The sequence below is a fragment of the Aspergillus brasiliensis genome (genome assembly GCF_001889945.1).
Source record: "Aspergillus brasiliensis CBS 101740 unplaced genomic scaffold ASPBRscaffold_3, whole genome shotgun sequence".
NCBI classification, from domain to species: Eukaryota; Fungi; Ascomycota; class Eurotiomycetes; order Eurotiales; family Aspergillaceae; genus Aspergillus; species Aspergillus brasiliensis.
Window position 1 is genome coordinate 3,471,388 of NW_027137444.1, and position 18,438 is coordinate 3,489,825.

Sequence of the window (18,438 nt, forward strand, 5' to 3'; positions counted from 1 at the left end):
ACGTACGGGATGACCGGATGTTGAGGATGAACATTTCTTAAAGTCGTGAGGTCATCGACACCCTTCCTATATCTTACCGGTCTGTGATAGAGCGAACCCCGTCTATATACTGACCGATTATCATCAAGGATTATTCTATCTTGTGCTTACAGGCCACCTTTGACGATGTTTCGTGGTCGATACCATATCTAGCTCGCTATCATGTCGGCTTAAACGTATCGTGGCACACCGCTTATTCTCAAGAAATAACTTTCTTAATTTGACTGACTGGCATAGATTTATCCTGTCACTTCTGACCTAACTTACTCGCATAGACACAAGAATACTTAGCTCACTACGGAGTAATAACATATAGGATGGATGTACGACCCTTAGCATTGTCCTACGTATTCAGCTGAGCCTTTGATCGACATAATAGTGGCGACATGCAACCACTAACTAACTGCAAGCGACCTACCCAAGAAGCCGGTGAACTCTGCAAGAAAAGAAAAACTAACATGTCCAGTCTCAGCTTTCAAACTATTGTCTTTAAATGTGGGGACGACGCACGCGTGGGCAAATGGCAATAACCTCTCGGTATGCTGCTATTGCCGCTAGTCAGCCGCGGCTGAATTAGTGCGCCACGGGTCAACTAACTAGACTAATCACTACCTGTTTTCTCTTAAAGAGCACAACAATTCTAACTCCGTGGGGGTTCTCGATGCGGATAGGTTAATTTAATCGAGTTCCCAGGGTTAGTGCAAGCATTGATGCATATATTGGGGCACTAAATGCTATGGACGAACCTGAACAGATGCTCACCAAGTGGTTGGCGTGAAAAGCTAATTCTTGCGAGAAAAACAATCACAATCCGTCTCTAAGTCATGAAACTAGAAAAATCCTGGATTCTGTGTGTAAGTCACTTCTCTGTGGCTCTTCACTTCTATACTAGATTTAGGCGTTTGTCAGTCCGTCTGGATTGTTGCTTGGAATGGTCTTTACATGCGCGATCTAGTACAGCAAGCACGAGCTCAAGCGTTCTAATGGTCTTAGAAATAGAAGTCTTTGAGGTAGAAGTCTTAGTCGATGATTCAAGGTGCTAAATAAGTGATGATGGCTTCCAGCAGTCTGGATGAGTTTGTAGTTTCGGATAGTATTAAATTGAGGCTGAACAAAAGGCCCTTTTTAGTAGGAATACATCATGTTTCTGGTGTTTAAAGAACGCGTTTAAATGTGTATGAGCAGTAATTTATACCCGAAGGTAGTTCGTTTCAGACAGAAGTTGGTTCTTTGGCTGGCTTCCTCTCCGGAGAGATCAGAGCACCATTTGCCACTTGACGCGAGTTTCCTTCACCATCCCCAACACTCCAACAGGCAGGAACTTCTGATCAACCAATCTGATTCCTCCCAGTCTGTCTAGCACTTCTCCCGCATACAACTGCAGATTCCACATTACTTCACTGTCCAGGTTGCTGATTTGCTTCTGGGTGAGTGCTTCCCGTAGAGCACTCTCAAGCTCTTGTGTTTCACGGATCGATCGCATTGTGGGAACGCACATCAACTCCATATACATTCGTCTGAGCTCAATACTTTCGGATTCGCGGAACCGAGAAAATTCCTCGAATGACATGAACGTGTGGGCTTCTCGCTCGGTCACCAAGTCGCCTTCGAGGTCCGCATTAGAAACACAGGTTTGTAGCATCTTTCGCCGCCGTTGATCGCTCAAGTCTTCGAAGGCCTTTTTTCGCTGAGCATACAGATTCTTCTCTTCATCTAGGAATTCCTTTATCCTCGCTAGCGGCGGGTGCCTCATGATACCATCAACGAGGAGCATGGATGTGAAGGGATTGCGTAGGCCAAGTCCACCTAGTTCTTCAGGGAAGAAAAAGAAAGCATCGGGAATTTCAACTTCACCAAACCGTCTTGTGATCATTGCCCGCAGATGCTCTGGGATGCTTGCGCTCCCTGTTACCGAGCTATCTAAAATCGTGTCTTGGATCTTCTTGTAAGTGGTCAAAATTGCACGGACATGTGGTTCCCCAAAGCAAAAGGCAGGCTGGCCGAATGTATTCTTGAAGAATCTTCCAATGCAGCTGTTCCATGTGCGGACCCAGGATATTACACTGTCACAGCGATCCAGTTGCTGCTTGAGTTGCTGGACATGCGCATCGACAAGGGTCTCATCAATCACCCAGGTCTCGGTGTCTGCGTCCAATTTCAAAAACCCAAATGTGACTGAACCCTTGGGGAGCTGGGCAGCAATTCTGGGGTCTCTGGACGCAGCCAGATAAGCCGACCCAGTCTTGCTGTAATTGAACTCCAGCCCTGTGACCTTGGCGAATTGACCCATCACTTCCCACGCTCGCACACACTTGGCTGGCTCGCCGCACAGCCACAAGTCATCATGCAGGCGGTATAAGAGCAAACCAGTCTCGCGATTCACTGCTAGATCCATGAAAAAGAGTATCATCTCGCCCAGAAGTTTCTCAGCAGCATGCGAGAATGGGATCCCCCGTTTCCTGATGCGGGGTCCAACTGGCTCACGTCCCTCATAGGAACTGTCCATGTTCAGGGGTGCTTCCAGATAACGGTGATAGAAGTCGATCCACCTCTGCGGGAACCCGATATACTTCATGATGAAGACAATTGTGCTGTGAGGCAAACAAGTGGCGTACCATTTCATATCGGATTGAACCACCACCGCTGCGCCGTGCAGTTGTCGACGGACAAGCGCCTCCGTGGCAATTTTCCGTAGCAGCTGCTGTCGGAAATTCTTCCCCTCCTGCCTCGTTGAGTGTGTTCCAGCATCCTCATTGTCGCTGTCATACGTATTGCCCTTTTCACTCAGTGTTTTCTCTGATTTTGGAAGCTGTGACAAGAAATATGTCTCCAGGTACTCCGTGAATCGCAGATCCTCAGCAGTTGAATAGATAGTGTCGACACCCAGGTAGTATTTCCGCCGTAGGCGATCGCGTGCCGTCATTTGTCGCTCGGGTTTCCAGTTCCACACCGAGTCCTGCTGGACAAAAGTCGACAATAGCTGCCTCAAGGTGTTACAATGCCGCGTACCGATATACTGCAGAAAAATCAACTGCAGGAGATCCTCATCCATCCAAATGCGATACTTCCCATTAGCCTGCTGTCGGGGAACAACAGGAATACCGTTCTCGCCAGCATGCCAGGCCCAATTTTCAAGGTCGCTGTATCTCATATTTAGCACATCAGCGATCTCAGTTAGAGCGACCGGTGTCTTCAGAAACGATTCCATAATCTTCCGCTTCTCCTCACTGAGAAGATCTTCATTCAAGAGCCCACGCACACAATACTCCACGGATTGCGAGGTGAAGGGCTCTTTCTCTTTCCAAAATGACGTGGTATAGTCCTTGATCTTTCTGCGAAGATTCCCCAAGGCGTTCATACTTTCCTCGTCCGGGAAAAGATCATCAAGGAAGGCCCTGATCTGCAATTCATTCGTATCTAGTGGCTTGAACACGGACGCGTCGAATTGATCGCACAATTGCTGCAGACGCTGCTTCTGTCGCTCATCCACGACCATGTAGTCGTCGTCGACCGCCATCTGACTCTCGTCCTGGGCCGCAACAGGCGGGTCCACCCATTCGGTCAGCAACCGCGAGTACACGTCCGCCAGGTCTAGCTTTCGACTTTGGATGTTGAGTTTCCTGAGAAGCTGAGTCTCGAATTCGTGCAGCATTGGCAGCGGGATTGACGAGTCGTAGCTCGATTGATGGACCCATCGCTCAATGTTGGTCATAGTGGGATCAGTAGACGCTGACGGATAGAGCTCCTTTGCTCCATTAAGCAGATATTTGAGACGCCGACGAGGGTCCTGAGTGGAATTGGCCGCCTTCAGGATGGCCGCCTTGCGGGCCTCATAGCGCTTGCGTCGCTTCTCGAGCTCGCGGATTTTGCTCTGCGTCAGGGACTGCAGGGTTTGCGAGAGGGCGGAGACTGCTGGAGCCATGGTAAAACTGCAAGATTCTTCCAAAATATCTGACAATGTGTAAGAGAGAGATGCTTACTGCTTTCTCAAGCCGAGACCATATAGCCACTGCATTTATACTTCCCCAGACAGGAGAGCTTGGCAGCACTTCTGCCTGCGCGGCTGCCTGGCGATCGGCATCCTTCCACATTCCACCAATGAGGCTCTAAGCCAGTCAACAAAGTAACTGCAAGGGATAGACATACCACTGCAGGGTCTCTTTCAAGTTCCAACACACCCACGCACTGACCTTTATCTATTACCATCCAACCATGGCTGCAGCCACTACCAGGGAATGCAAAGAAACACGAAGCCATCCATGATAAGTAATGTACAGGGATAGGTATACCTAGTACTAATCCTCCAAACTAAACCTCGCCAACCCATCCACCCACTCCTGATGTCCCAAAAGCATCGGATTCGGCTTCTTCTCCGCCAACCCAGCCGCCGGCTTCCCCGTCTGCACCTCCTGCGTCAGGATCCGCACCACCCCCCACTCCATATCCTCCACAATCCACGCATGATATACCTCCAGCGCCGTCTCCTCGTCCCCTTCCTGCCATGCGCGCCACGCCAACCGGCCTGGTGATTTCTCTGTGGGCGCCACGCACTCGTAGACCTCGGCCTGGAGGGGTGGGAATCCGAATGTCGCGAAGCTGAATCTGTCGCCTGGGTTCTGGATCGTTGCGTCGCTGGTTGAGGGTGGTGTCACTTGGTCCACGTTGCTGTAGTAGGATGTCCACCGGGATGGGGTGATGAGGTTCGGCCATACCCGGGAGGCGGTTAGTTTGGGAATGTAGATTTCGTTGGAGACGAAGTTCTCGGTCGTGCCCGGGAGGAAGCGGTGGGGCCAGTGGATTGTGGACATTTTGGTAGAGAGAGAGAGAGAGAGAGAGAGAGAGAGAGAGAGTGTGTGTGTGTGTGTGTGTGTGTGTGTGTGTGTGTGTGTGGGTGGTTTGAGGACGGGTATTCACAATGTGCGATGTGGTTTCAATAGAATAGCTTAGACTGTACAGATTGAAAGAAAGATAAATAGAATCATGGTAATGAAGGTCTTATATCATGTTTTGAGAGGGATATTACATCATATACCCCTACGGTTGCTGATCTGTGGATCCAGACGGGTATCCGAGCTTGACACAACCTTAAGTATACCAAATCATGGTTCCATCTCTCAACTATCTAGTGACCTCTGCTATCCCCCAGATGTGACTCAGGTTGCATTTTACAAAGATACTCGCTACCACTGTCTGACTCCCAGTGTCAGCAGTTCGCTCGACTGCCCTTTGGCTCCTAGGAATGGGTCGCTCACCTTTGTATCCTCGCTCGGGATTATCGGAGCGTGTCATTGACAGAACTGTATGGTAAACAGATTTCTAGCAGTGGAACAAGCAGTTGGGACTAGACGCTTCCCAGGATGGGAGAGTGCAGGGGTACGCGGTGAAACATATTTCGATAGTGGCACAACGTTTATTATCGGTGTTTGTGGGTTAAGCTAGACGTCATATCCCAGGGAATAAGTCGCTCGAAAGTGGGGGAGTCTACACTAGGTTGTAAGGCTGGAGACATGCGGAGTGAGATTTCAGTAGCAGTGTTGGATACGCTAGGCTGCCCCACCCCGGACACTTATAAAAAGGGCCGTTGATTTGCTCTTTTTCTAAAAGAAGTATGGCTTCATGTCAAGTGGCTGTTGGATGGAGTCTAACGATGAACCACTGTCACTGTAATGCTATTGAGTGGTTGTGTCTAACACCAGCTCCTAATCCATGTCAAAAACAAACATGTCATAGGCCAACTCCATCATAGTGGAACTACCTCCCGCATACACTATCGCTACTAGTCTGGGGCTTGTCTCACAAGACAAAGAATCAAAATCGGGGATGCTCCTTTTTCCGTTCCTCCACCACAAACGCTTCCAATGCCGCAATTTCCTCCCGGGGAATGTACACGTCCTTCCACAAATCCCGTTTCATCCGCATCACCACCTCATGCATCATCTCCTGAGTCAGGTCGCTCGAACAGACCACCGTCATTTCATACTTTGTCGCGCTGATGTTTTCGATGTCGTACGCCTTGGCCTTCACATGGCCTGCAATAGCCACAAAAACGTCTTCGATCGGGGGTGGAAAATCGGTGCATGTGGCACAGAAGTCGGAGCCAGGCTTCATGTTGATCCACGTGGTTTTGATAAAGGGAGGCCCACAGATCATGAAGTTGTTGTCGATAATTTCCTCAATGACACCGGTGGTGGGATTCTGGAATTTTCCATCCACGATGGGTACCCTGTGGACAGGATGCCAGCTCGAGATGTATTTCATTCTTCTGCCTGGGGAAGCTTGAGCTAGATTTGGGGTTTCTTAAAGAGACAGTGTGAGAAATATGCGAGAATGCTTTTAGAGATAGATCTCCTAGATGGGACAAGGAAGGACAGCCTTCTATAAGGCCGCTCAATTTTCTTGATGACTGGCAGGTTTCCAGCATGAGAAGACCCTGTCTCATATCAATCCTTGTCAAAGTACCAGGAAGCGGGATTCACATGTCCACAAGGGGGTCTGACTCGGAGACGATCCTTTTGGTCAAGTTTGAACCCCTGTTCAATGTCTTATTTCCCCTCTTTCGTTCTTTGTATCGGCCAAAAATGCTGCAAGTGCCTAGCTATAATGGCAGAAATGTAACATTGGACTATCGAAAACAGGTAAGGCTTACATTAGCGCAAAATATTGATTGATTGAGACAAGGTTCACTGCTATCAGAACATGCGCGACTATTGCCCGACAACACTCCACTGAATCTGGCACAAAATACACTGCCTAGAGATACCGAAGATACCCGACCAGAGTCAAGGCTACTACACTTTTCACTAGAAGTGGCACTCTTTCTAAGCAATTCGTCAAGATTCTCCAAGTCTCCCCGTTATGTCTATCTCACGGTAGCTATCTTGGTTGTTATAGCCAGACTCAGAGAGCAAAATAATGTGGCCAGACAGGAAGCGGACCATCCTCCCGCTTCTGGATTAGTCTCCATCGCTCGCACTAACTTTAACTTTTCTAGTGGACACTAATCCCTGTTCGGGATTGCGGGTCGACACTAGTCTGATCAAAGTTAGGCGGTAGATCAGGGTCTGCCGTACGGTTGTCCCTGCATCGGCGGCATCCCTCATACATATCTGATGGGCTTCATGCCGCCAAAGAACAAGTTACCGATCAGTGAGAACATACCATATTATGGATGGGCAACAACTGATACAGGATTCTTGCAATTAACTCATTTGAACCAACAACGACTGATAGACCGAAGCAACATAATCGCGTATACCGGTACTGGGAGATCGTATATACCCCACCTCACCACGACTCAAACAAACATCTAAACACAATCCTCAAGGACTTCAGCTACATTATCAAGCTACATTAATCATCAACGTCAACTTCTCGAAGATGCTGCGTGCCAAAAGTCTGTACAAATCCAGCTTAGCCTCCGCTCGGAACAAGCTTGGGCGGAATCTAAACCCCTTTAGGATGATTTTGTAGGCTGTCCCGTTTGTTGATCAGCTTGGCTCTGCTCAATTCTATGACCAGAATACTCGGGACAGAAGGTATATAAACACAGACAAACATGGAATTCTCAGATCAATCTTCAAACCAACACTTCTTCTACCCTCCATTCGATATCTCTAAGATCCCCAACGTCTCTACCTGACCACTTCCCTCCGTTCTTAACACTTTCTCACATCACACACAATGGCACCTCAACTCGCCTGGCTTGGCCTCGGTAACATGGGCCGCGTATGCACCTTCCATTCATCCCCAATAACACTCACCAGCAACCATAACCTCTGACTTCAAAGAAAAACAGGGCATGGCCAAAAACCTCGCGACCAAAGGCTCCCTCACCACCCCCCTAGTCATTTACAACCGCAGTCCCTCCCGCGCCGAGGAATTCCAAGCCACAACCCCCGACACCACCATAGCCAACACCATCTCCGAAGCCGTCACCAAATCCGACATCATCTTCACCTGCGTCGGCGACGACGCCGCCATCCAATCCATCATCGACGCCAGCATCGCCAGCGGCTCCTCCCTCACCGATAAGCTCTTCGTCGACTGCTCCACCGTCCACCCTGACACCACGACCTCCATCTCCGAGAAGCTCCAAGCCAAAGGTGCCCACTTCGTCGCTAGCCCCGTCTTCGGCGCCCCGCCCATGGCCGCCGCCGGCCAAGTCATCCCCGTGTTGGCGGGCCCCCGCGCCGCCGTCGAGCAGGTCAAGCCTTATATGACGGGGGTTATTGCCAAGGCAGTGGTAGATTTCAGTGATCAGCCGCCTGCTAAGGCGTCGCAGTTGAAGATTCTCGGTAATACGTTTGTGTTGGGTATGGTCGAGTGTATTGCGGAGGGGTTGGTGGTGGCGGATAAGTGTGGACTGGGCACGGATGCACTGCATCAGTTCTTTGAGGCGGTGTTCCCCGGACCATATGTGGCTTATTCGGCTAGGATGCGGTCAGGGGATTATCATGAGCGGAGGGAGCCGTTGTTTGCGGTTGATTTGGCGAGGAAGGATGCCCGCCATGCGTTGGATTTGGCGGGTAAGGTGGGCGCTAGGATGAGGGCGGTTGAGTTGGCGGATGAGTATATGGCGAAGGTTAAGGAGCATATGGGTGAGAGGGGAGATGTGGCCGGTATGTATGGTGCTGTGCGCCAGGAGGCGGGAATGAAGTTTGAGAATGGGCAGTAGACTATGCGGTTGGTACATAAGTTAGATATAGATAAATCAATTAAATCCAGGGTGATACTAGATAGTCTTTTCTTTTGATTCTAGGTGTCAACAAAAAGTATTCTAGTAGCGTTGTATTGGCTATGCTGTTTATCATGTGTAATTTATGATATATGGCCGTTAAAGAGGCAAGAAAGAGGATTAGGAAGATTTCATGTTTGTGTACAAAAAAATATGCGAAAATAGTTTCATATACAAGGAAGAGGAGGCCCCGCAAAGCAGGAGGCTATTTGTAGTGTAACTAGGCCAGCTTAATAAATTCATTCATTCATTGATCAGGATGTAGTTAGTAGAGGTGAAAAAGATATAAAAAAAATGAAAACATACAACAGAAGGGATTCGCTGGTGGTCACCCACCCAACTACTAACCTCCCGGCGTGTGGCTTAAGTACGGCTGAGCGGACGGGAAGCCCTGTTTTCCACACCCTGTGGTCGTATGTACTTGTTACCTATTATACTTGGATTATATCGTGCAAAAATATATAACAAAAATGGTTTCTGGCGGTTAACTAGCCTTCTGGGTTGTAGGTGCTACCCAGGATGAGGACAACTCCGTACAGAATAAAAGTAATGACCAGTTCATAACTCTCTACCTATTCGGTGTCTTGGTAAGTTAACTTATACCAACTACTACTCAACGCTAGCATGGTTCGTAATTTATTAGAGATGAAACAGAATAGTTAGCTGGCAGGAAATGCTAAATAAACGATGTTCTCAGCCTATAACTAGTAGTAATTCTATATTTTTGGTGGAATACATTGACGCTCCTGCCAAGAATAAGCACCTACTAATTATCGGTACTACTGACAACTGGTCTCAGTACATGCTAAATCAGTAAGACCGGCCCCTCTGGCTCTCTGCTTTTCTGCTTTCCCCTATATTTTTTTCCCCCGTAGCTGTCACCTTTGAGCCAAGGATACCCTGACATATTACAGCCCATCTGAGGGTCTACGCATACAGAGTGATGCACAAGAAGCAGGTTGCACCACATCAGCAATCTAAAGATTCTCGAAGCGTAGTTATTAAGGATGCCTGGCTCATTTCAGCGCGCAGACAGAGATTATTGGAAACAGGAATGATGAGAGTCACGCTGCCCGGTGGAGGTTATCTAGACTATGGCTCATTTGCTAACATTATTGCCGTAAAGATGATGAAACTAACATTAGCCTATGCAGTTGTATATAGACCATTTTTTTCTTTCGCTACATCTCGGGAATTAGCCCACAGGTGCCGCATCTAATGATATTAGCGGGAGTTTGCGGAGAGACAATTCTCCCGCTCGGAAGCACTATATCACCCAAGTCGTCCGAGTTAGCGATAGTCAATAACCACGAGGTGACACATGCAATTAACATACCGCGATGTCTTGGCAGCTGTGCCCCCAAGGAGCTGTACCTTGAGTCCAGTTCTAACTGATTGATCCATTCGGAAAAGCTCATTATTGGATTGATCTTGTAGCAAGTGCTGTTTGGGTGCTCGGATATGGAGCGGAAGCCATTGGATATGGACGGCATGCTTGACGGATCACTCGTTCTGAACCTGCGTTGACGATATGCAAGCCCTGTGGGTGCTTTGACACATAGGTTGTTAAGTGTATTGATATGTCAATGCTGGATTGGTGTATTTGTATTTTACTATGTCAAATTTTGCCTATTGTTTCCTGCTTTGTTTACTGCCTGGATGCCAGTAGTGCTCTTTTTCTGCCTTCTCGATTGTTACAGTACTGTGTGATATAGTATTGCGGTGATTGTGATTTATCCTCAAATGCAAGAACATTTAATATGCAATTGAAGACGTAATGTCAGATGTCTTTATGGACTTGAATATTAAATATCAAAAGAATATTTTCAAGCCCTTTCCAAAATGTGGATGTCGACTTTCCTCTATCAATTTGCCGATGACTCGTAATAACCGGCGGCTAATAGCCGCCCGATCAGCCTTGCCCCTCCCTTTTCAAACAGATGCTGACCTCGTAGGCATCAGTCTTTCACATCATAAACCTCAGTTCCTTTCAACCTTGCCCTCGAACCACAGTATTGTCTTCTTTTTTACTGCACAGCGACCAGAGTCAAATACAATGAGCCGATGGCACGATGCAAGTTGTAGACGGCCAGATGTCAGCGCAGCTGGTGGGATTCCATACTGCAATTACTGCTTTTCCAGTGCGATCGTTGAGCAAGATACGAGGCTTGCAGCCTCTCCGTTGGCGCTAACCAAATTCCATCACGATGCTCTGTGGCCGTCATGCCTCAGTTCAGGTGGCCTAAGCATACCTGGGGACAGCGCAAATCATGGCGACAGTGAATCTCAAACAGACTCTAAAGGGAGTTCATTCCCGGAACTACCCTCAAAAAATCACTTACGACTTGCCAGGTTAAAAGCTGGTCCCATCGATGGTCTGCTCCACGTTGAGCTGGAAGTGATGCACATCCACAATCAGCCAGCTCAATCATTTGAAGTCTTATCATACACGTCAGTCAACAAAAAGGAAGACTCTTACGGTTCACATATTGTCTTCTTAGGCGAGTACTGGGACATTGTTCACGTGTCAAGCGACTGCGAACAGGCGCTTCGCTATATCCGGAGCCAGAAGAGGGATCGACTCTTATGGGTGGACTCCCTATGCATCGATCCAGCAAATCTTAAAGAAAAAGGACAGCAAGCCTCCTTGAGAGGGAAAATGTGTCAGAAGGCATCTAAAGTTGTTGCCTACCTGGGAGGAGAAACTCCCGATAGTAAAGAGGCTCTGGAATTCCTTAAGAGCATCGCTACTTCAGGCCCAGGAGCGAGGAATGGCCAAGAGCATATTGACAAAGAAACTCGAAGAGCTTTGAGAAACCTTTTGAAAAGGCCTCTGTTCTCCAGAACATGGTTCCTTGTTGAAGCCCTACTATCTCGAACCCTTGAGTTAGTTTGCGGCGCACAGTCTGCCCCATGGCCTAAAGCGCCTTTTGCGCTGACCCATGAAGACGTGCCTGTGCCTGACTGGCTGTTCCGAAATGAAAGATGGTATGGGCTCACGGATCGTGATCTCTTGCCCATACTCGTTCAAGCATCCTCTTACGAATGTTCCGATCCGCGGGACAAAGTGTTTGCGGTGCTTGGCTTAATATCCCAGAGTGAACTTTACCCCGACTATACTGTTTCCGTTGAAAGTATATACACCGGTCTGACTACGTATCTCATCAAGATTTGCAGCACAACGGAAGTCCTCGAGTTGGCTGGTTCCAGAAGAAAGAACTTCGACATTCCCTCTTGGGTCCCAGACTGGTCTCAAGCGTTATCCACGTCCGGTACAGCCATTTCAGCAGGCGATGAAGACCTCGACTGGAAGGATGACGAAGTTACAGGCTTGGGCCATGTGGTATTCAACAACTGCCTTCCCTTTGACTGTGAGTGTCACATAAGCGGGGAGAGGCCAATCCTGCGCACTCGCTCTATCAAGGTTTGCAGATTGAGAGGCATAATCAAGCGAGTTCGATCTTATGTACACATCAGCATGACGCTTGGTCGAAAAGCAACCATCTTTGTTTCATTTCTTGATCAGGGATATGAGCAAGGGCAAGATAGCTTGTTCCTTCTGGGTGGATACGATAAACCTGTCATTCTCAGAGAAGATTCTGCCTCCGGTTCTTATCTTTTCGTATCGACTTGCGCACTCTCGCTCGGACCACCTCCTTCCAGTAGGTGGTCGATGCCTTGGATCAGTGGTAAGATGACTGAGCCGATCACCATCTTCGGGCTGTCCCCTGAAGAGAAGAGTTTGATTCGGGAGTTTAATCTACTCATGGAACAAGCTATACGACAATTTGTCACCTTAAACGATGACGAAACTTCCACCTCCTTTTCTAGCGTCAGAGACAGTGTATTCAGTCTTTCTCTATATTTGCAAAGCCCGTTGCCAAAGCATGAGAGACGACTGTGGAACGCATGGGAAAAGTTTAACAGTGAGGTCGGATGGATGTTCCGTGATCAACAAGCGACATGGAAGTTTCTCCAAGAGGTAAATAACTTGAATGCTACCGAAAGACAGGGGCGAGGCCAGATCAAACTTGACAGGTTTGATGACGTTCTTACTACAATGTATTGCGGTGTGAAGTTACCTTTCACATATGCATGGGATCTCAGTCGGTTCGTCTGGTCGTTCTTACGGCGTCTGGATCCAGAAGATGCGGTTCAGGACCCACATTGGACTCCAGTACTGGACAATATGATAGAGTCTCTTCCCAAAATACGACAGTGGGCAGAGACAACAGAGCAACTACTAAAGATGTGCGAATATACCCAAAATGTTTTCGGCGCCCACTGGGCTTCGTTTCCTGGCAACCAACTACCTCAGAGGTGGCTTGGTAACTATGAAAACTTTTACCGAACTGTCGAAACAGATATAAATCAAAACATCTCGGAATCAAGACCATCACTGGATTTATCTTGTCACTGGTGCACACGGGAGTTCGAAAACAATGCGCGAGCTAGACATTCTCTATGGAACCTCAAATTACCCTCCGAACTAGAATCGAAAAGTGCTAGTAATCTAGCAGTGCATGCAGGTTTCAGATCCTTAGGGCTGGAGCTATACGACGAGCAGATGGTAGATATTCTGTGACAGATCGGTTGACCTTGTTCTGTTACATCTCTTCGATTTGATCTACTATCCTGCTTCTTCGTCGGCTCGACTAGTTCCGACGAATGTACACTGCAAGGTCTCCAAAACGGTTATTATAGTCACGGAAACCAAACTCGTCATAGAAACCCTGGATGTAGGTTCTCACACGGGGAGAGAAGGGGTCCGTCCTAGACATGATCAGTTCTGCATTCCGCGCGCGCGCACACACACGCACAGAAAGTAATAGAAGAGAAGACAAAAGGAGAAAAGGAAAGGCGGGAGGAGCAAGGGAGAAAAGACAAAGGAAAATAAGATGGAGAGATGTAATCGCATGGTGACTCACATGTTACCATCATCCTCATCCTTTACTCTGTTCCGTATCAAAACAGCTGGCCGAGCCAAGTCAAAGACAATCTGCCTTACAGCAATATTTGGAGCGCACGAAACCACAACGGTGGGATCATCAATTCCGAGAAACCCGACGGGGTCGTCCACAATCTTGATTCCAGCCGCAGCCACAGCAGAGACATCAATATCGTTGCACGCAGGGTCTTGTGCAAAACACGGGATAGCATCCGGTGCTACTCCCTGCATATTGCAATATATGTCGCACAGAGTCAAAAGCAGAGCATGCTGGAAAGCCGACCGAAATTGCAGGCGAGGATGGACTGTTGCAGAAGATCCGAGCGCGAGACCCACGATCTTAATTATACGGGCAGTTTTTCGTGACACGAGCATTGCCTGTAGGTCTTGACACTCTGCGGTGTTCTCCCAGATACGCAAACTTCTTCGAAGTAACTCGTTCGCGTCAGCCACCTACTCAACTGAGCGGTCAGAGTACAGCTCCTTGGTGTGGATATTTCGGAGAAACTTGTAATGGCCGATTCGGACATGGTTGTAGGCTAAATAGCCACGCCCCATATCGCATATACGGAACAGTCCCTGCAGAGATGAATATGTGATACAGGGCTTTTGGCTTCACAAGGTCAGTGAATGAAGTTCTCGTTATGTGTTACAGCACAGTCATATGCATGGGGGAAAATAAGAAGAGAGAGAGAGAGATATATATATATATATATAACGATCGAAACCAGTATAACCAGAATTCGAAGAACAAGATAAAACACCTACATAGAATACTCCATATCAGGCTCTGATGCCGGGGAAACCTGTCCTGTCAGCACAGGAAACCTGAACAACCACCCCGTCTACTCCAGGAATACGTATAACCTGGATTGTGCCCTCGCGAGCATGCTCAAATTACTGTTTAATATTGAGGAGCAACTCTTTGGTGAAGAATGGTCTGCCGGAGTCATATATCTCCTGAATATGGGACAGTATCTTCTCGGCAGGGGGTAAAGGTGGTGGATCTGTTCGCGTTGCAAGCCCAACCACAACGCAAACTGGCCTGGCTGCTCCTTGCATTTTGTCTCTTCGAACCGGATGTATAGGTGCAATTTCGAGATCTTGACAAGTGGGAAGAAGTTCGACAAAAGACAAGATATCAATTGCAGATGAACATGATTTGCGTCAGTCATCCGGAAAGCGATTCTACTGTGGGAAACAGTGACAATATCATATCCTCGTCCAGTGAGTGTTACTGTCGGGGTCACCGTGGGCAATTCTCTGGCTTTTATATACTGGGTCAAACATTCCCCTTTCTTCCTTCTATGTATACCTTAATCTTGCCGTAAATGCCGCAACAAACCAACACTGATCGATGTAGCCCGGACGACTCCCTCTCGTTCATCAACATCCAGGTGGAAATGTCCTCATTAGCTGCTGGCATCCCCTGCCTGGTAGAGAGCAGAGAGCAATATGAACTGATACGGGTTTCTACAGCAACTGTGTACCACAAATAGATGAAGATGGCCTGCCAATGCTGGGAAATTCCAGCATGCATGAGAGTTAGGTGAAGTCTTAGTAAAGGTATAGACCTTTGTTGATGCCGTTAACATTAGCACACACACATACTGTATCACCCAGCAGAACTCAACAGGCGACGGAACTCCTCCTGGATATGACAGTCTATCATGTAGCACATCCTACGGCCTGAATACAGTGAGACGCCATGGTATTGAGATCGAATAGCTACCCTTGCTACTAGCTTCTATTTGCTTCCGCGGTAATTCTGTGTCTTATACTAACCGGACTGTGAGACAACAGCGCAGTTGCGGCCAATTCTTTCAAGTCGTGCAATTGTGGCCTTCCTTATTAATGGAAAATATCATCACGTATTAATAGGAAATCCTCGATGGTCTAACGGTCATGATTTCCGCTTGTCAATCCCTATCGGGAACAAGCGCGGGAGACCTGGGTTCGACTCCCAGTCGGGGAGATTTCTTTTTTTTCTTTTCGGTTTCTAGTTTCTTTGTATCCTTATTTGCTCCTTTCCGAATAAATATCTTGTTCTTTGGGGTTTTGTTTTTATATCGGAGTCTCTTTGAGATCTGTAAGTGCCCTTTATTCATGGTCGAAGTAACTAACCTGTTTCATGTATGTGATCATGCAGCCTCCCTACTATATTATCACTACTATATAACGAATGCTTTGTAATATCATGTCGAAACGGCCGTTCTCGGTTCATATCATGGTCTGTTACGCGCATGACCTTCAGTAAACAAATAAAAAGTGTTTACAACCAGACGTACGATGTCATTGTGTTGTCCTCTAAACATGGAACTCTATTTCTATACCATCACCTCTAGTAAGTATAAGGGAATCAAAGATCAAGATTGGACATATATAGCGTGATATCTAGACGGTCATGATGAAGAGACTGATGAGAGACACCGTCGCTTCACTGGAGCCTGCAACCTCGATGGTTGTAGTTATAGTCAAACGCCGAGAGAATGCCAACTAGCTGGACCACGGTGGCAAGGACGACCAGGACATGAAATATCTGGTGAGAGCAGCTGAATATGTCGAATTTCCCAGGCTTGATTGATTCCGGAATCCGCATCTAGAATGACTTTATCAGTATCGGATCTCGCTTCGGAGTTAGGGTACGAACAGTATAGAAGAATGCACCTAGAATAAGGAGCCCTCCTTCGCCAAGGTAGTATGGCATGCCGGACTGCATCATCATTTGGGCCAAGCCGAAGATAGTGATACCGTGTATCAGAGGTGCGAAGCCAGATAGTCCAGTGCCGACAAAAGTGCAGACACGGAAGGTGCGCCAACGGGGGCCTTGGAATCTGGGGTTCACAAGGATCATTATTGTGATGCAACTTAGGGAGATGATCTTTTGATTTATATAAGCTTTTGATTCACCAAGTAGTGTGATAAGGGAACATACCATGCCCCAGTATATCCGTCGCAATAGAGGCTCGCAGTAGAATACCATGTAGATTCCCGAGACAAAATCGCCAAGAGTCAGGACGATGATACCGACAAAATCGAGTCGCAACCACAGTTCAGACACTTGGAGGGAGTGGTTCATCAAGGTATGGTAAGTAGTGGACAGACCCAAGCATATGACAGCCGTCAGGAGGAAGAAAGCAAAGACTGCGTGGTCGGATAATGTGGCTTCAGGATATTTGACTTGGAGGTATTGATAGAACATGCCTTCTGCTGCCAGGAAGAAGACGGCTGGAACTAGATGCGAATAGATGTTCACGGTTTCATTGTGCAGATACAGCCAACTAGCAAAGCACGCGTGAGTGGAATTGGAGACGGGACGATACCCATGTCGAATAAATTCATTGTCTTGATACCATTCGGGGATCTCGTCATAGGAGACAAGAGCCGGCGCACCGTCATCGAAGAAGACTTTCTCTGGTGTTGCTGGTTCTTCCGCGACGACTCCCGGGGGAAGAGGAGAGGGCTTCCGCTGGCGCGGGAGTGTTTCCGCTATCGATGGACTGTCCGCAAATGACGCTTGCATCTCGATTATTGTATGTTTCTGTGGGTTTGAAATTCGAATGTACAAAGTATGGCGATTGTTGAGCGGATTGAGTGCGGATTGTACTGGAAGGATAATTTGTTTGAGAGGAACTAAGCCGGGGAGACCCCGGCTGGCTGGGAGGGCATCGAGCCTCAGTCACACCAGGCGCTGGGAGCAAGTTGTCGGGGTGTGCCTCCCAGGAGGGGTGCCTGCAGGATGAGGCCGACGAGCCTATCATGAGCGAGCGTGCACGGGAACTGACAGGGGTGCCCGGAGTGCCATATGGTAGATAGAACTAATAGTACTTATGACTTATGTCTAGCTTCACCCTCCATATTTCCCAACCCATGCTCAGACACCCAGTTACACCACGCATTGGTATTCGATGGAGAAGATTCGATGCATACCTCATTGGTCTGCTCCTCAGCCGCATTGTCGGTATCTGACGTGCGGAGTTCCGCCACATTTGCTATATCAACCCTCCTCGAGCCCGCCTTTGAGGTGGATAGGCAAAGATCTCCAAGCAGGCTTTTCTCAGTTGAACTGCAAGGTATATCATCTCCCTCACCACCAGCCTTTAATCTGTGATATACTCCAAGCATATTGTCTCATCCGTTCAGCGCTAAGATCTAGCACCTCGTCTCAATACAGTAGAGTGCAAGAACCCCCCATCTACTCAATGGTGGCTCCAATGTCGAACAACTCGACATGCACCACGACTTCTACCGTGGCTGCCACCACCCATGGCATCGTTCATGGATGGGTGTATCGACCAAACTGTCGTGGGACCATCGACATTATATGGTCTGGATTGTTCACTATCTTCATATGCACGTACACCATGTTATGTCTCAATGTGCCTGCGCAAAACGAGAAGCCATGGGATATCATCCGTCGGCAGCTATTTTGGATGGCGGTAGCAATCTCGGGTCCTTTGCTGACATGCTTATGGGGTATGCAGTATGTTTTTGTCCACAAACACGGTTGCGTTCTGGATCTTTGAGACGTCTGCTGCTCGGTATCGGATAGGACGCTGGCAGCGCTTCTTCTGCAGGATCTTTTGGAAATCTAAGCTGGCAGACGTGGGGCAAGCGCGACTGGCGAGGGAATCTGCGAAGGCCCCCAAAGTACTGCCACTGAAAGCCGAATTCTGGAGTATATTCCCCCTTGCTTGCACATATGCTGCTGCAAGAC

General features: G+C 48.1%; 9 protein-coding genes and 1 non-coding gene across 10 annotated transcripts; 4 read left to right on the forward strand and 6 right to left on the reverse strand.

The window, feature by feature from the left end:
* Positions 1-1,057: 1,057 nt before the first annotated feature.
* Positions 1,058-4,007, reverse strand: ASPBRDRAFT_40645 (uncharacterized protein). Its single transcript, XM_067624401.1, has one exon. It carries the CDS (start codon positions 3,959-3,961, stop codon positions 1,295-1,297), a length of 2,667 nt encoding a protein of 888 aa, XP_067482597.1. The 5' UTR covers positions 3,962-4,007; the 3' UTR covers positions 1,058-1,294.
* Positions 4,008-4,214: 207 nt separating this feature from the next.
* Positions 4,215-5,013, reverse strand: ASPBRDRAFT_40646 (uncharacterized protein). Its single transcript, XM_067624402.1, has one exon. It carries the CDS (start codon positions 4,845-4,847, stop codon positions 4,335-4,337), a length of 513 nt encoding a protein of 170 aa, XP_067482598.1. The 5' UTR covers positions 4,848-5,013; the 3' UTR covers positions 4,215-4,334.
* Positions 5,014-5,589: 576 nt separating this feature from the next.
* On the reverse strand, positions 5,590-6,439 carry ASPBRDRAFT_40648 (uncharacterized protein). Its single transcript, XM_067624403.1, has one exon. The coding sequence runs from the start codon at positions 6,295-6,297 to the stop codon at positions 5,848-5,850; it is 450 nt and encodes a 149-aa protein (XP_067482599.1). The 5' UTR covers positions 6,298-6,439; the 3' UTR covers positions 5,590-5,847.
* Positions 6,440-7,663: 1,224 nt separating this feature from the next.
* ASPBRDRAFT_40649 (NAD(P)-dependent oxidoreductase) lies at positions 7,664-8,763 on the forward strand. The gene has a single exon (XM_067624404.1). The coding sequence runs from the start codon at positions 7,838-7,840 to the stop codon at positions 8,711-8,713; it is 876 nt and encodes a 291-aa protein (XP_067482600.1). The 5' UTR covers positions 7,664-7,837; the 3' UTR covers positions 8,714-8,763.
* A 1,191-nt stretch (positions 8,764-9,954) lies between these two features.
* On the reverse strand, positions 9,955-10,266 carry ASPBRDRAFT_28293 (uncharacterized protein; the record flags this gene model as incomplete). The annotated part of the gene is made up of 1 exon (XM_067622492.1): positions 9,955-10,266. One exon carries the CDS (start codon positions 10,264-10,266, stop codon positions 9,955-9,957), a length of 312 nt encoding a protein of 103 aa, XP_067482601.1.
* A 481-nt stretch (positions 10,267-10,747) lies between these two features.
* Positions 10,748-13,515, forward strand: ASPBRDRAFT_484225 (uncharacterized protein). The gene has a single exon (XM_067626086.1). The coding sequence runs from the start codon at positions 10,830-10,832 to the stop codon at positions 13,356-13,358; it is 2,529 nt and encodes an 842-aa protein (XP_067482602.1). The 5' UTR covers positions 10,748-10,829; the 3' UTR covers positions 13,359-13,515.
* Positions 13,429-14,783, reverse strand: ASPBRDRAFT_53270 (SRR1 family protein; the record flags this gene model as incomplete). The annotated part of the gene is made up of 5 exons (XM_067627037.1): positions 13,429-13,546; positions 13,702-14,145; positions 14,179-14,334; positions 14,490-14,549; positions 14,623-14,783. 5 exons carry the CDS (start codon positions 14,781-14,783, stop codon positions 13,429-13,431), a joined length of 939 nt encoding a protein of 312 aa, XP_067482603.1.
* An 823-nt stretch (positions 14,784-15,606) lies between these two features.
* On the forward strand, positions 15,607-15,696 carry ASPBRDRAFT_t75. Its single transcript has one exon. It is a non-coding gene; the product is annotated as a tRNA-Asp (tRNA).
* A 462-nt stretch (positions 15,697-16,158) lies between these two features.
* On the reverse strand, positions 16,159-17,244 carry ASPBRDRAFT_119245 (hemolysin III family protein; the record flags this gene model as incomplete). The annotated part of the gene is made up of 3 exons (XM_067617236.1): positions 16,159-16,320; positions 16,372-16,602; positions 16,657-17,244. The coding sequence occupies 3 exons, from the start codon at positions 17,242-17,244 to the stop codon at positions 16,159-16,161; spliced, it is 981 nt and encodes a 326-aa protein (XP_067482604.1).
* Positions 17,245-17,436: 192 nt separating this feature from the next.
* On the forward strand, positions 17,437-18,405 carry ASPBRDRAFT_484273 (uncharacterized protein). Its single transcript, XM_067626087.1, has one exon. The coding sequence runs from the start codon at positions 17,630-17,632 to the stop codon at positions 18,245-18,247; it is 618 nt and encodes a 205-aa protein (XP_067482605.1). The 5' UTR covers positions 17,437-17,629; the 3' UTR covers positions 18,248-18,405.
* The last annotated feature ends 33 nt before the right edge of the window (positions 18,406-18,438 follow it).

Bases quoted from the DNA above. Each gene is read 5' to 3' on its own strand.
- ASPBRDRAFT_40645 (XM_067624401.1), bottom strand. From the start codon at position 3,961: ATGGCTCCAGCAGTCTCCGCCCTCTCGCAAACCCTGCAGTCCCTGACG.
- ASPBRDRAFT_40646 (XM_067624402.1), bottom strand. From the start codon at position 4,847: ATGTCCACAATCCACTGGCCCCACCGCTTCCTCCCGGGCACGACCGAG.
- ASPBRDRAFT_40648 (XM_067624403.1), bottom strand. From the start codon at position 6,297: ATGAAATACATCTCGAGCTGGCATCCTGTCCACAGGGTACCCATCGTG.
- ASPBRDRAFT_40649 (XM_067624404.1), top strand. From the start codon at position 7,838: ATGGCCAAAAACCTCGCGACCAAAGGCTCCCTCACCACCCCCCTAGTC.
- ASPBRDRAFT_484225 (XM_067626086.1), top strand. From the start codon at position 10,830: ATGAGCCGATGGCACGATGCAAGTTGTAGACGGCCAGATGTCAGCGCA.
- ASPBRDRAFT_484273 (XM_067626087.1), top strand. From the start codon at position 17,630: ATGGAGAAGATTCGATGCATACCTCATTGGTCTGCTCCTCAGCCGCAT.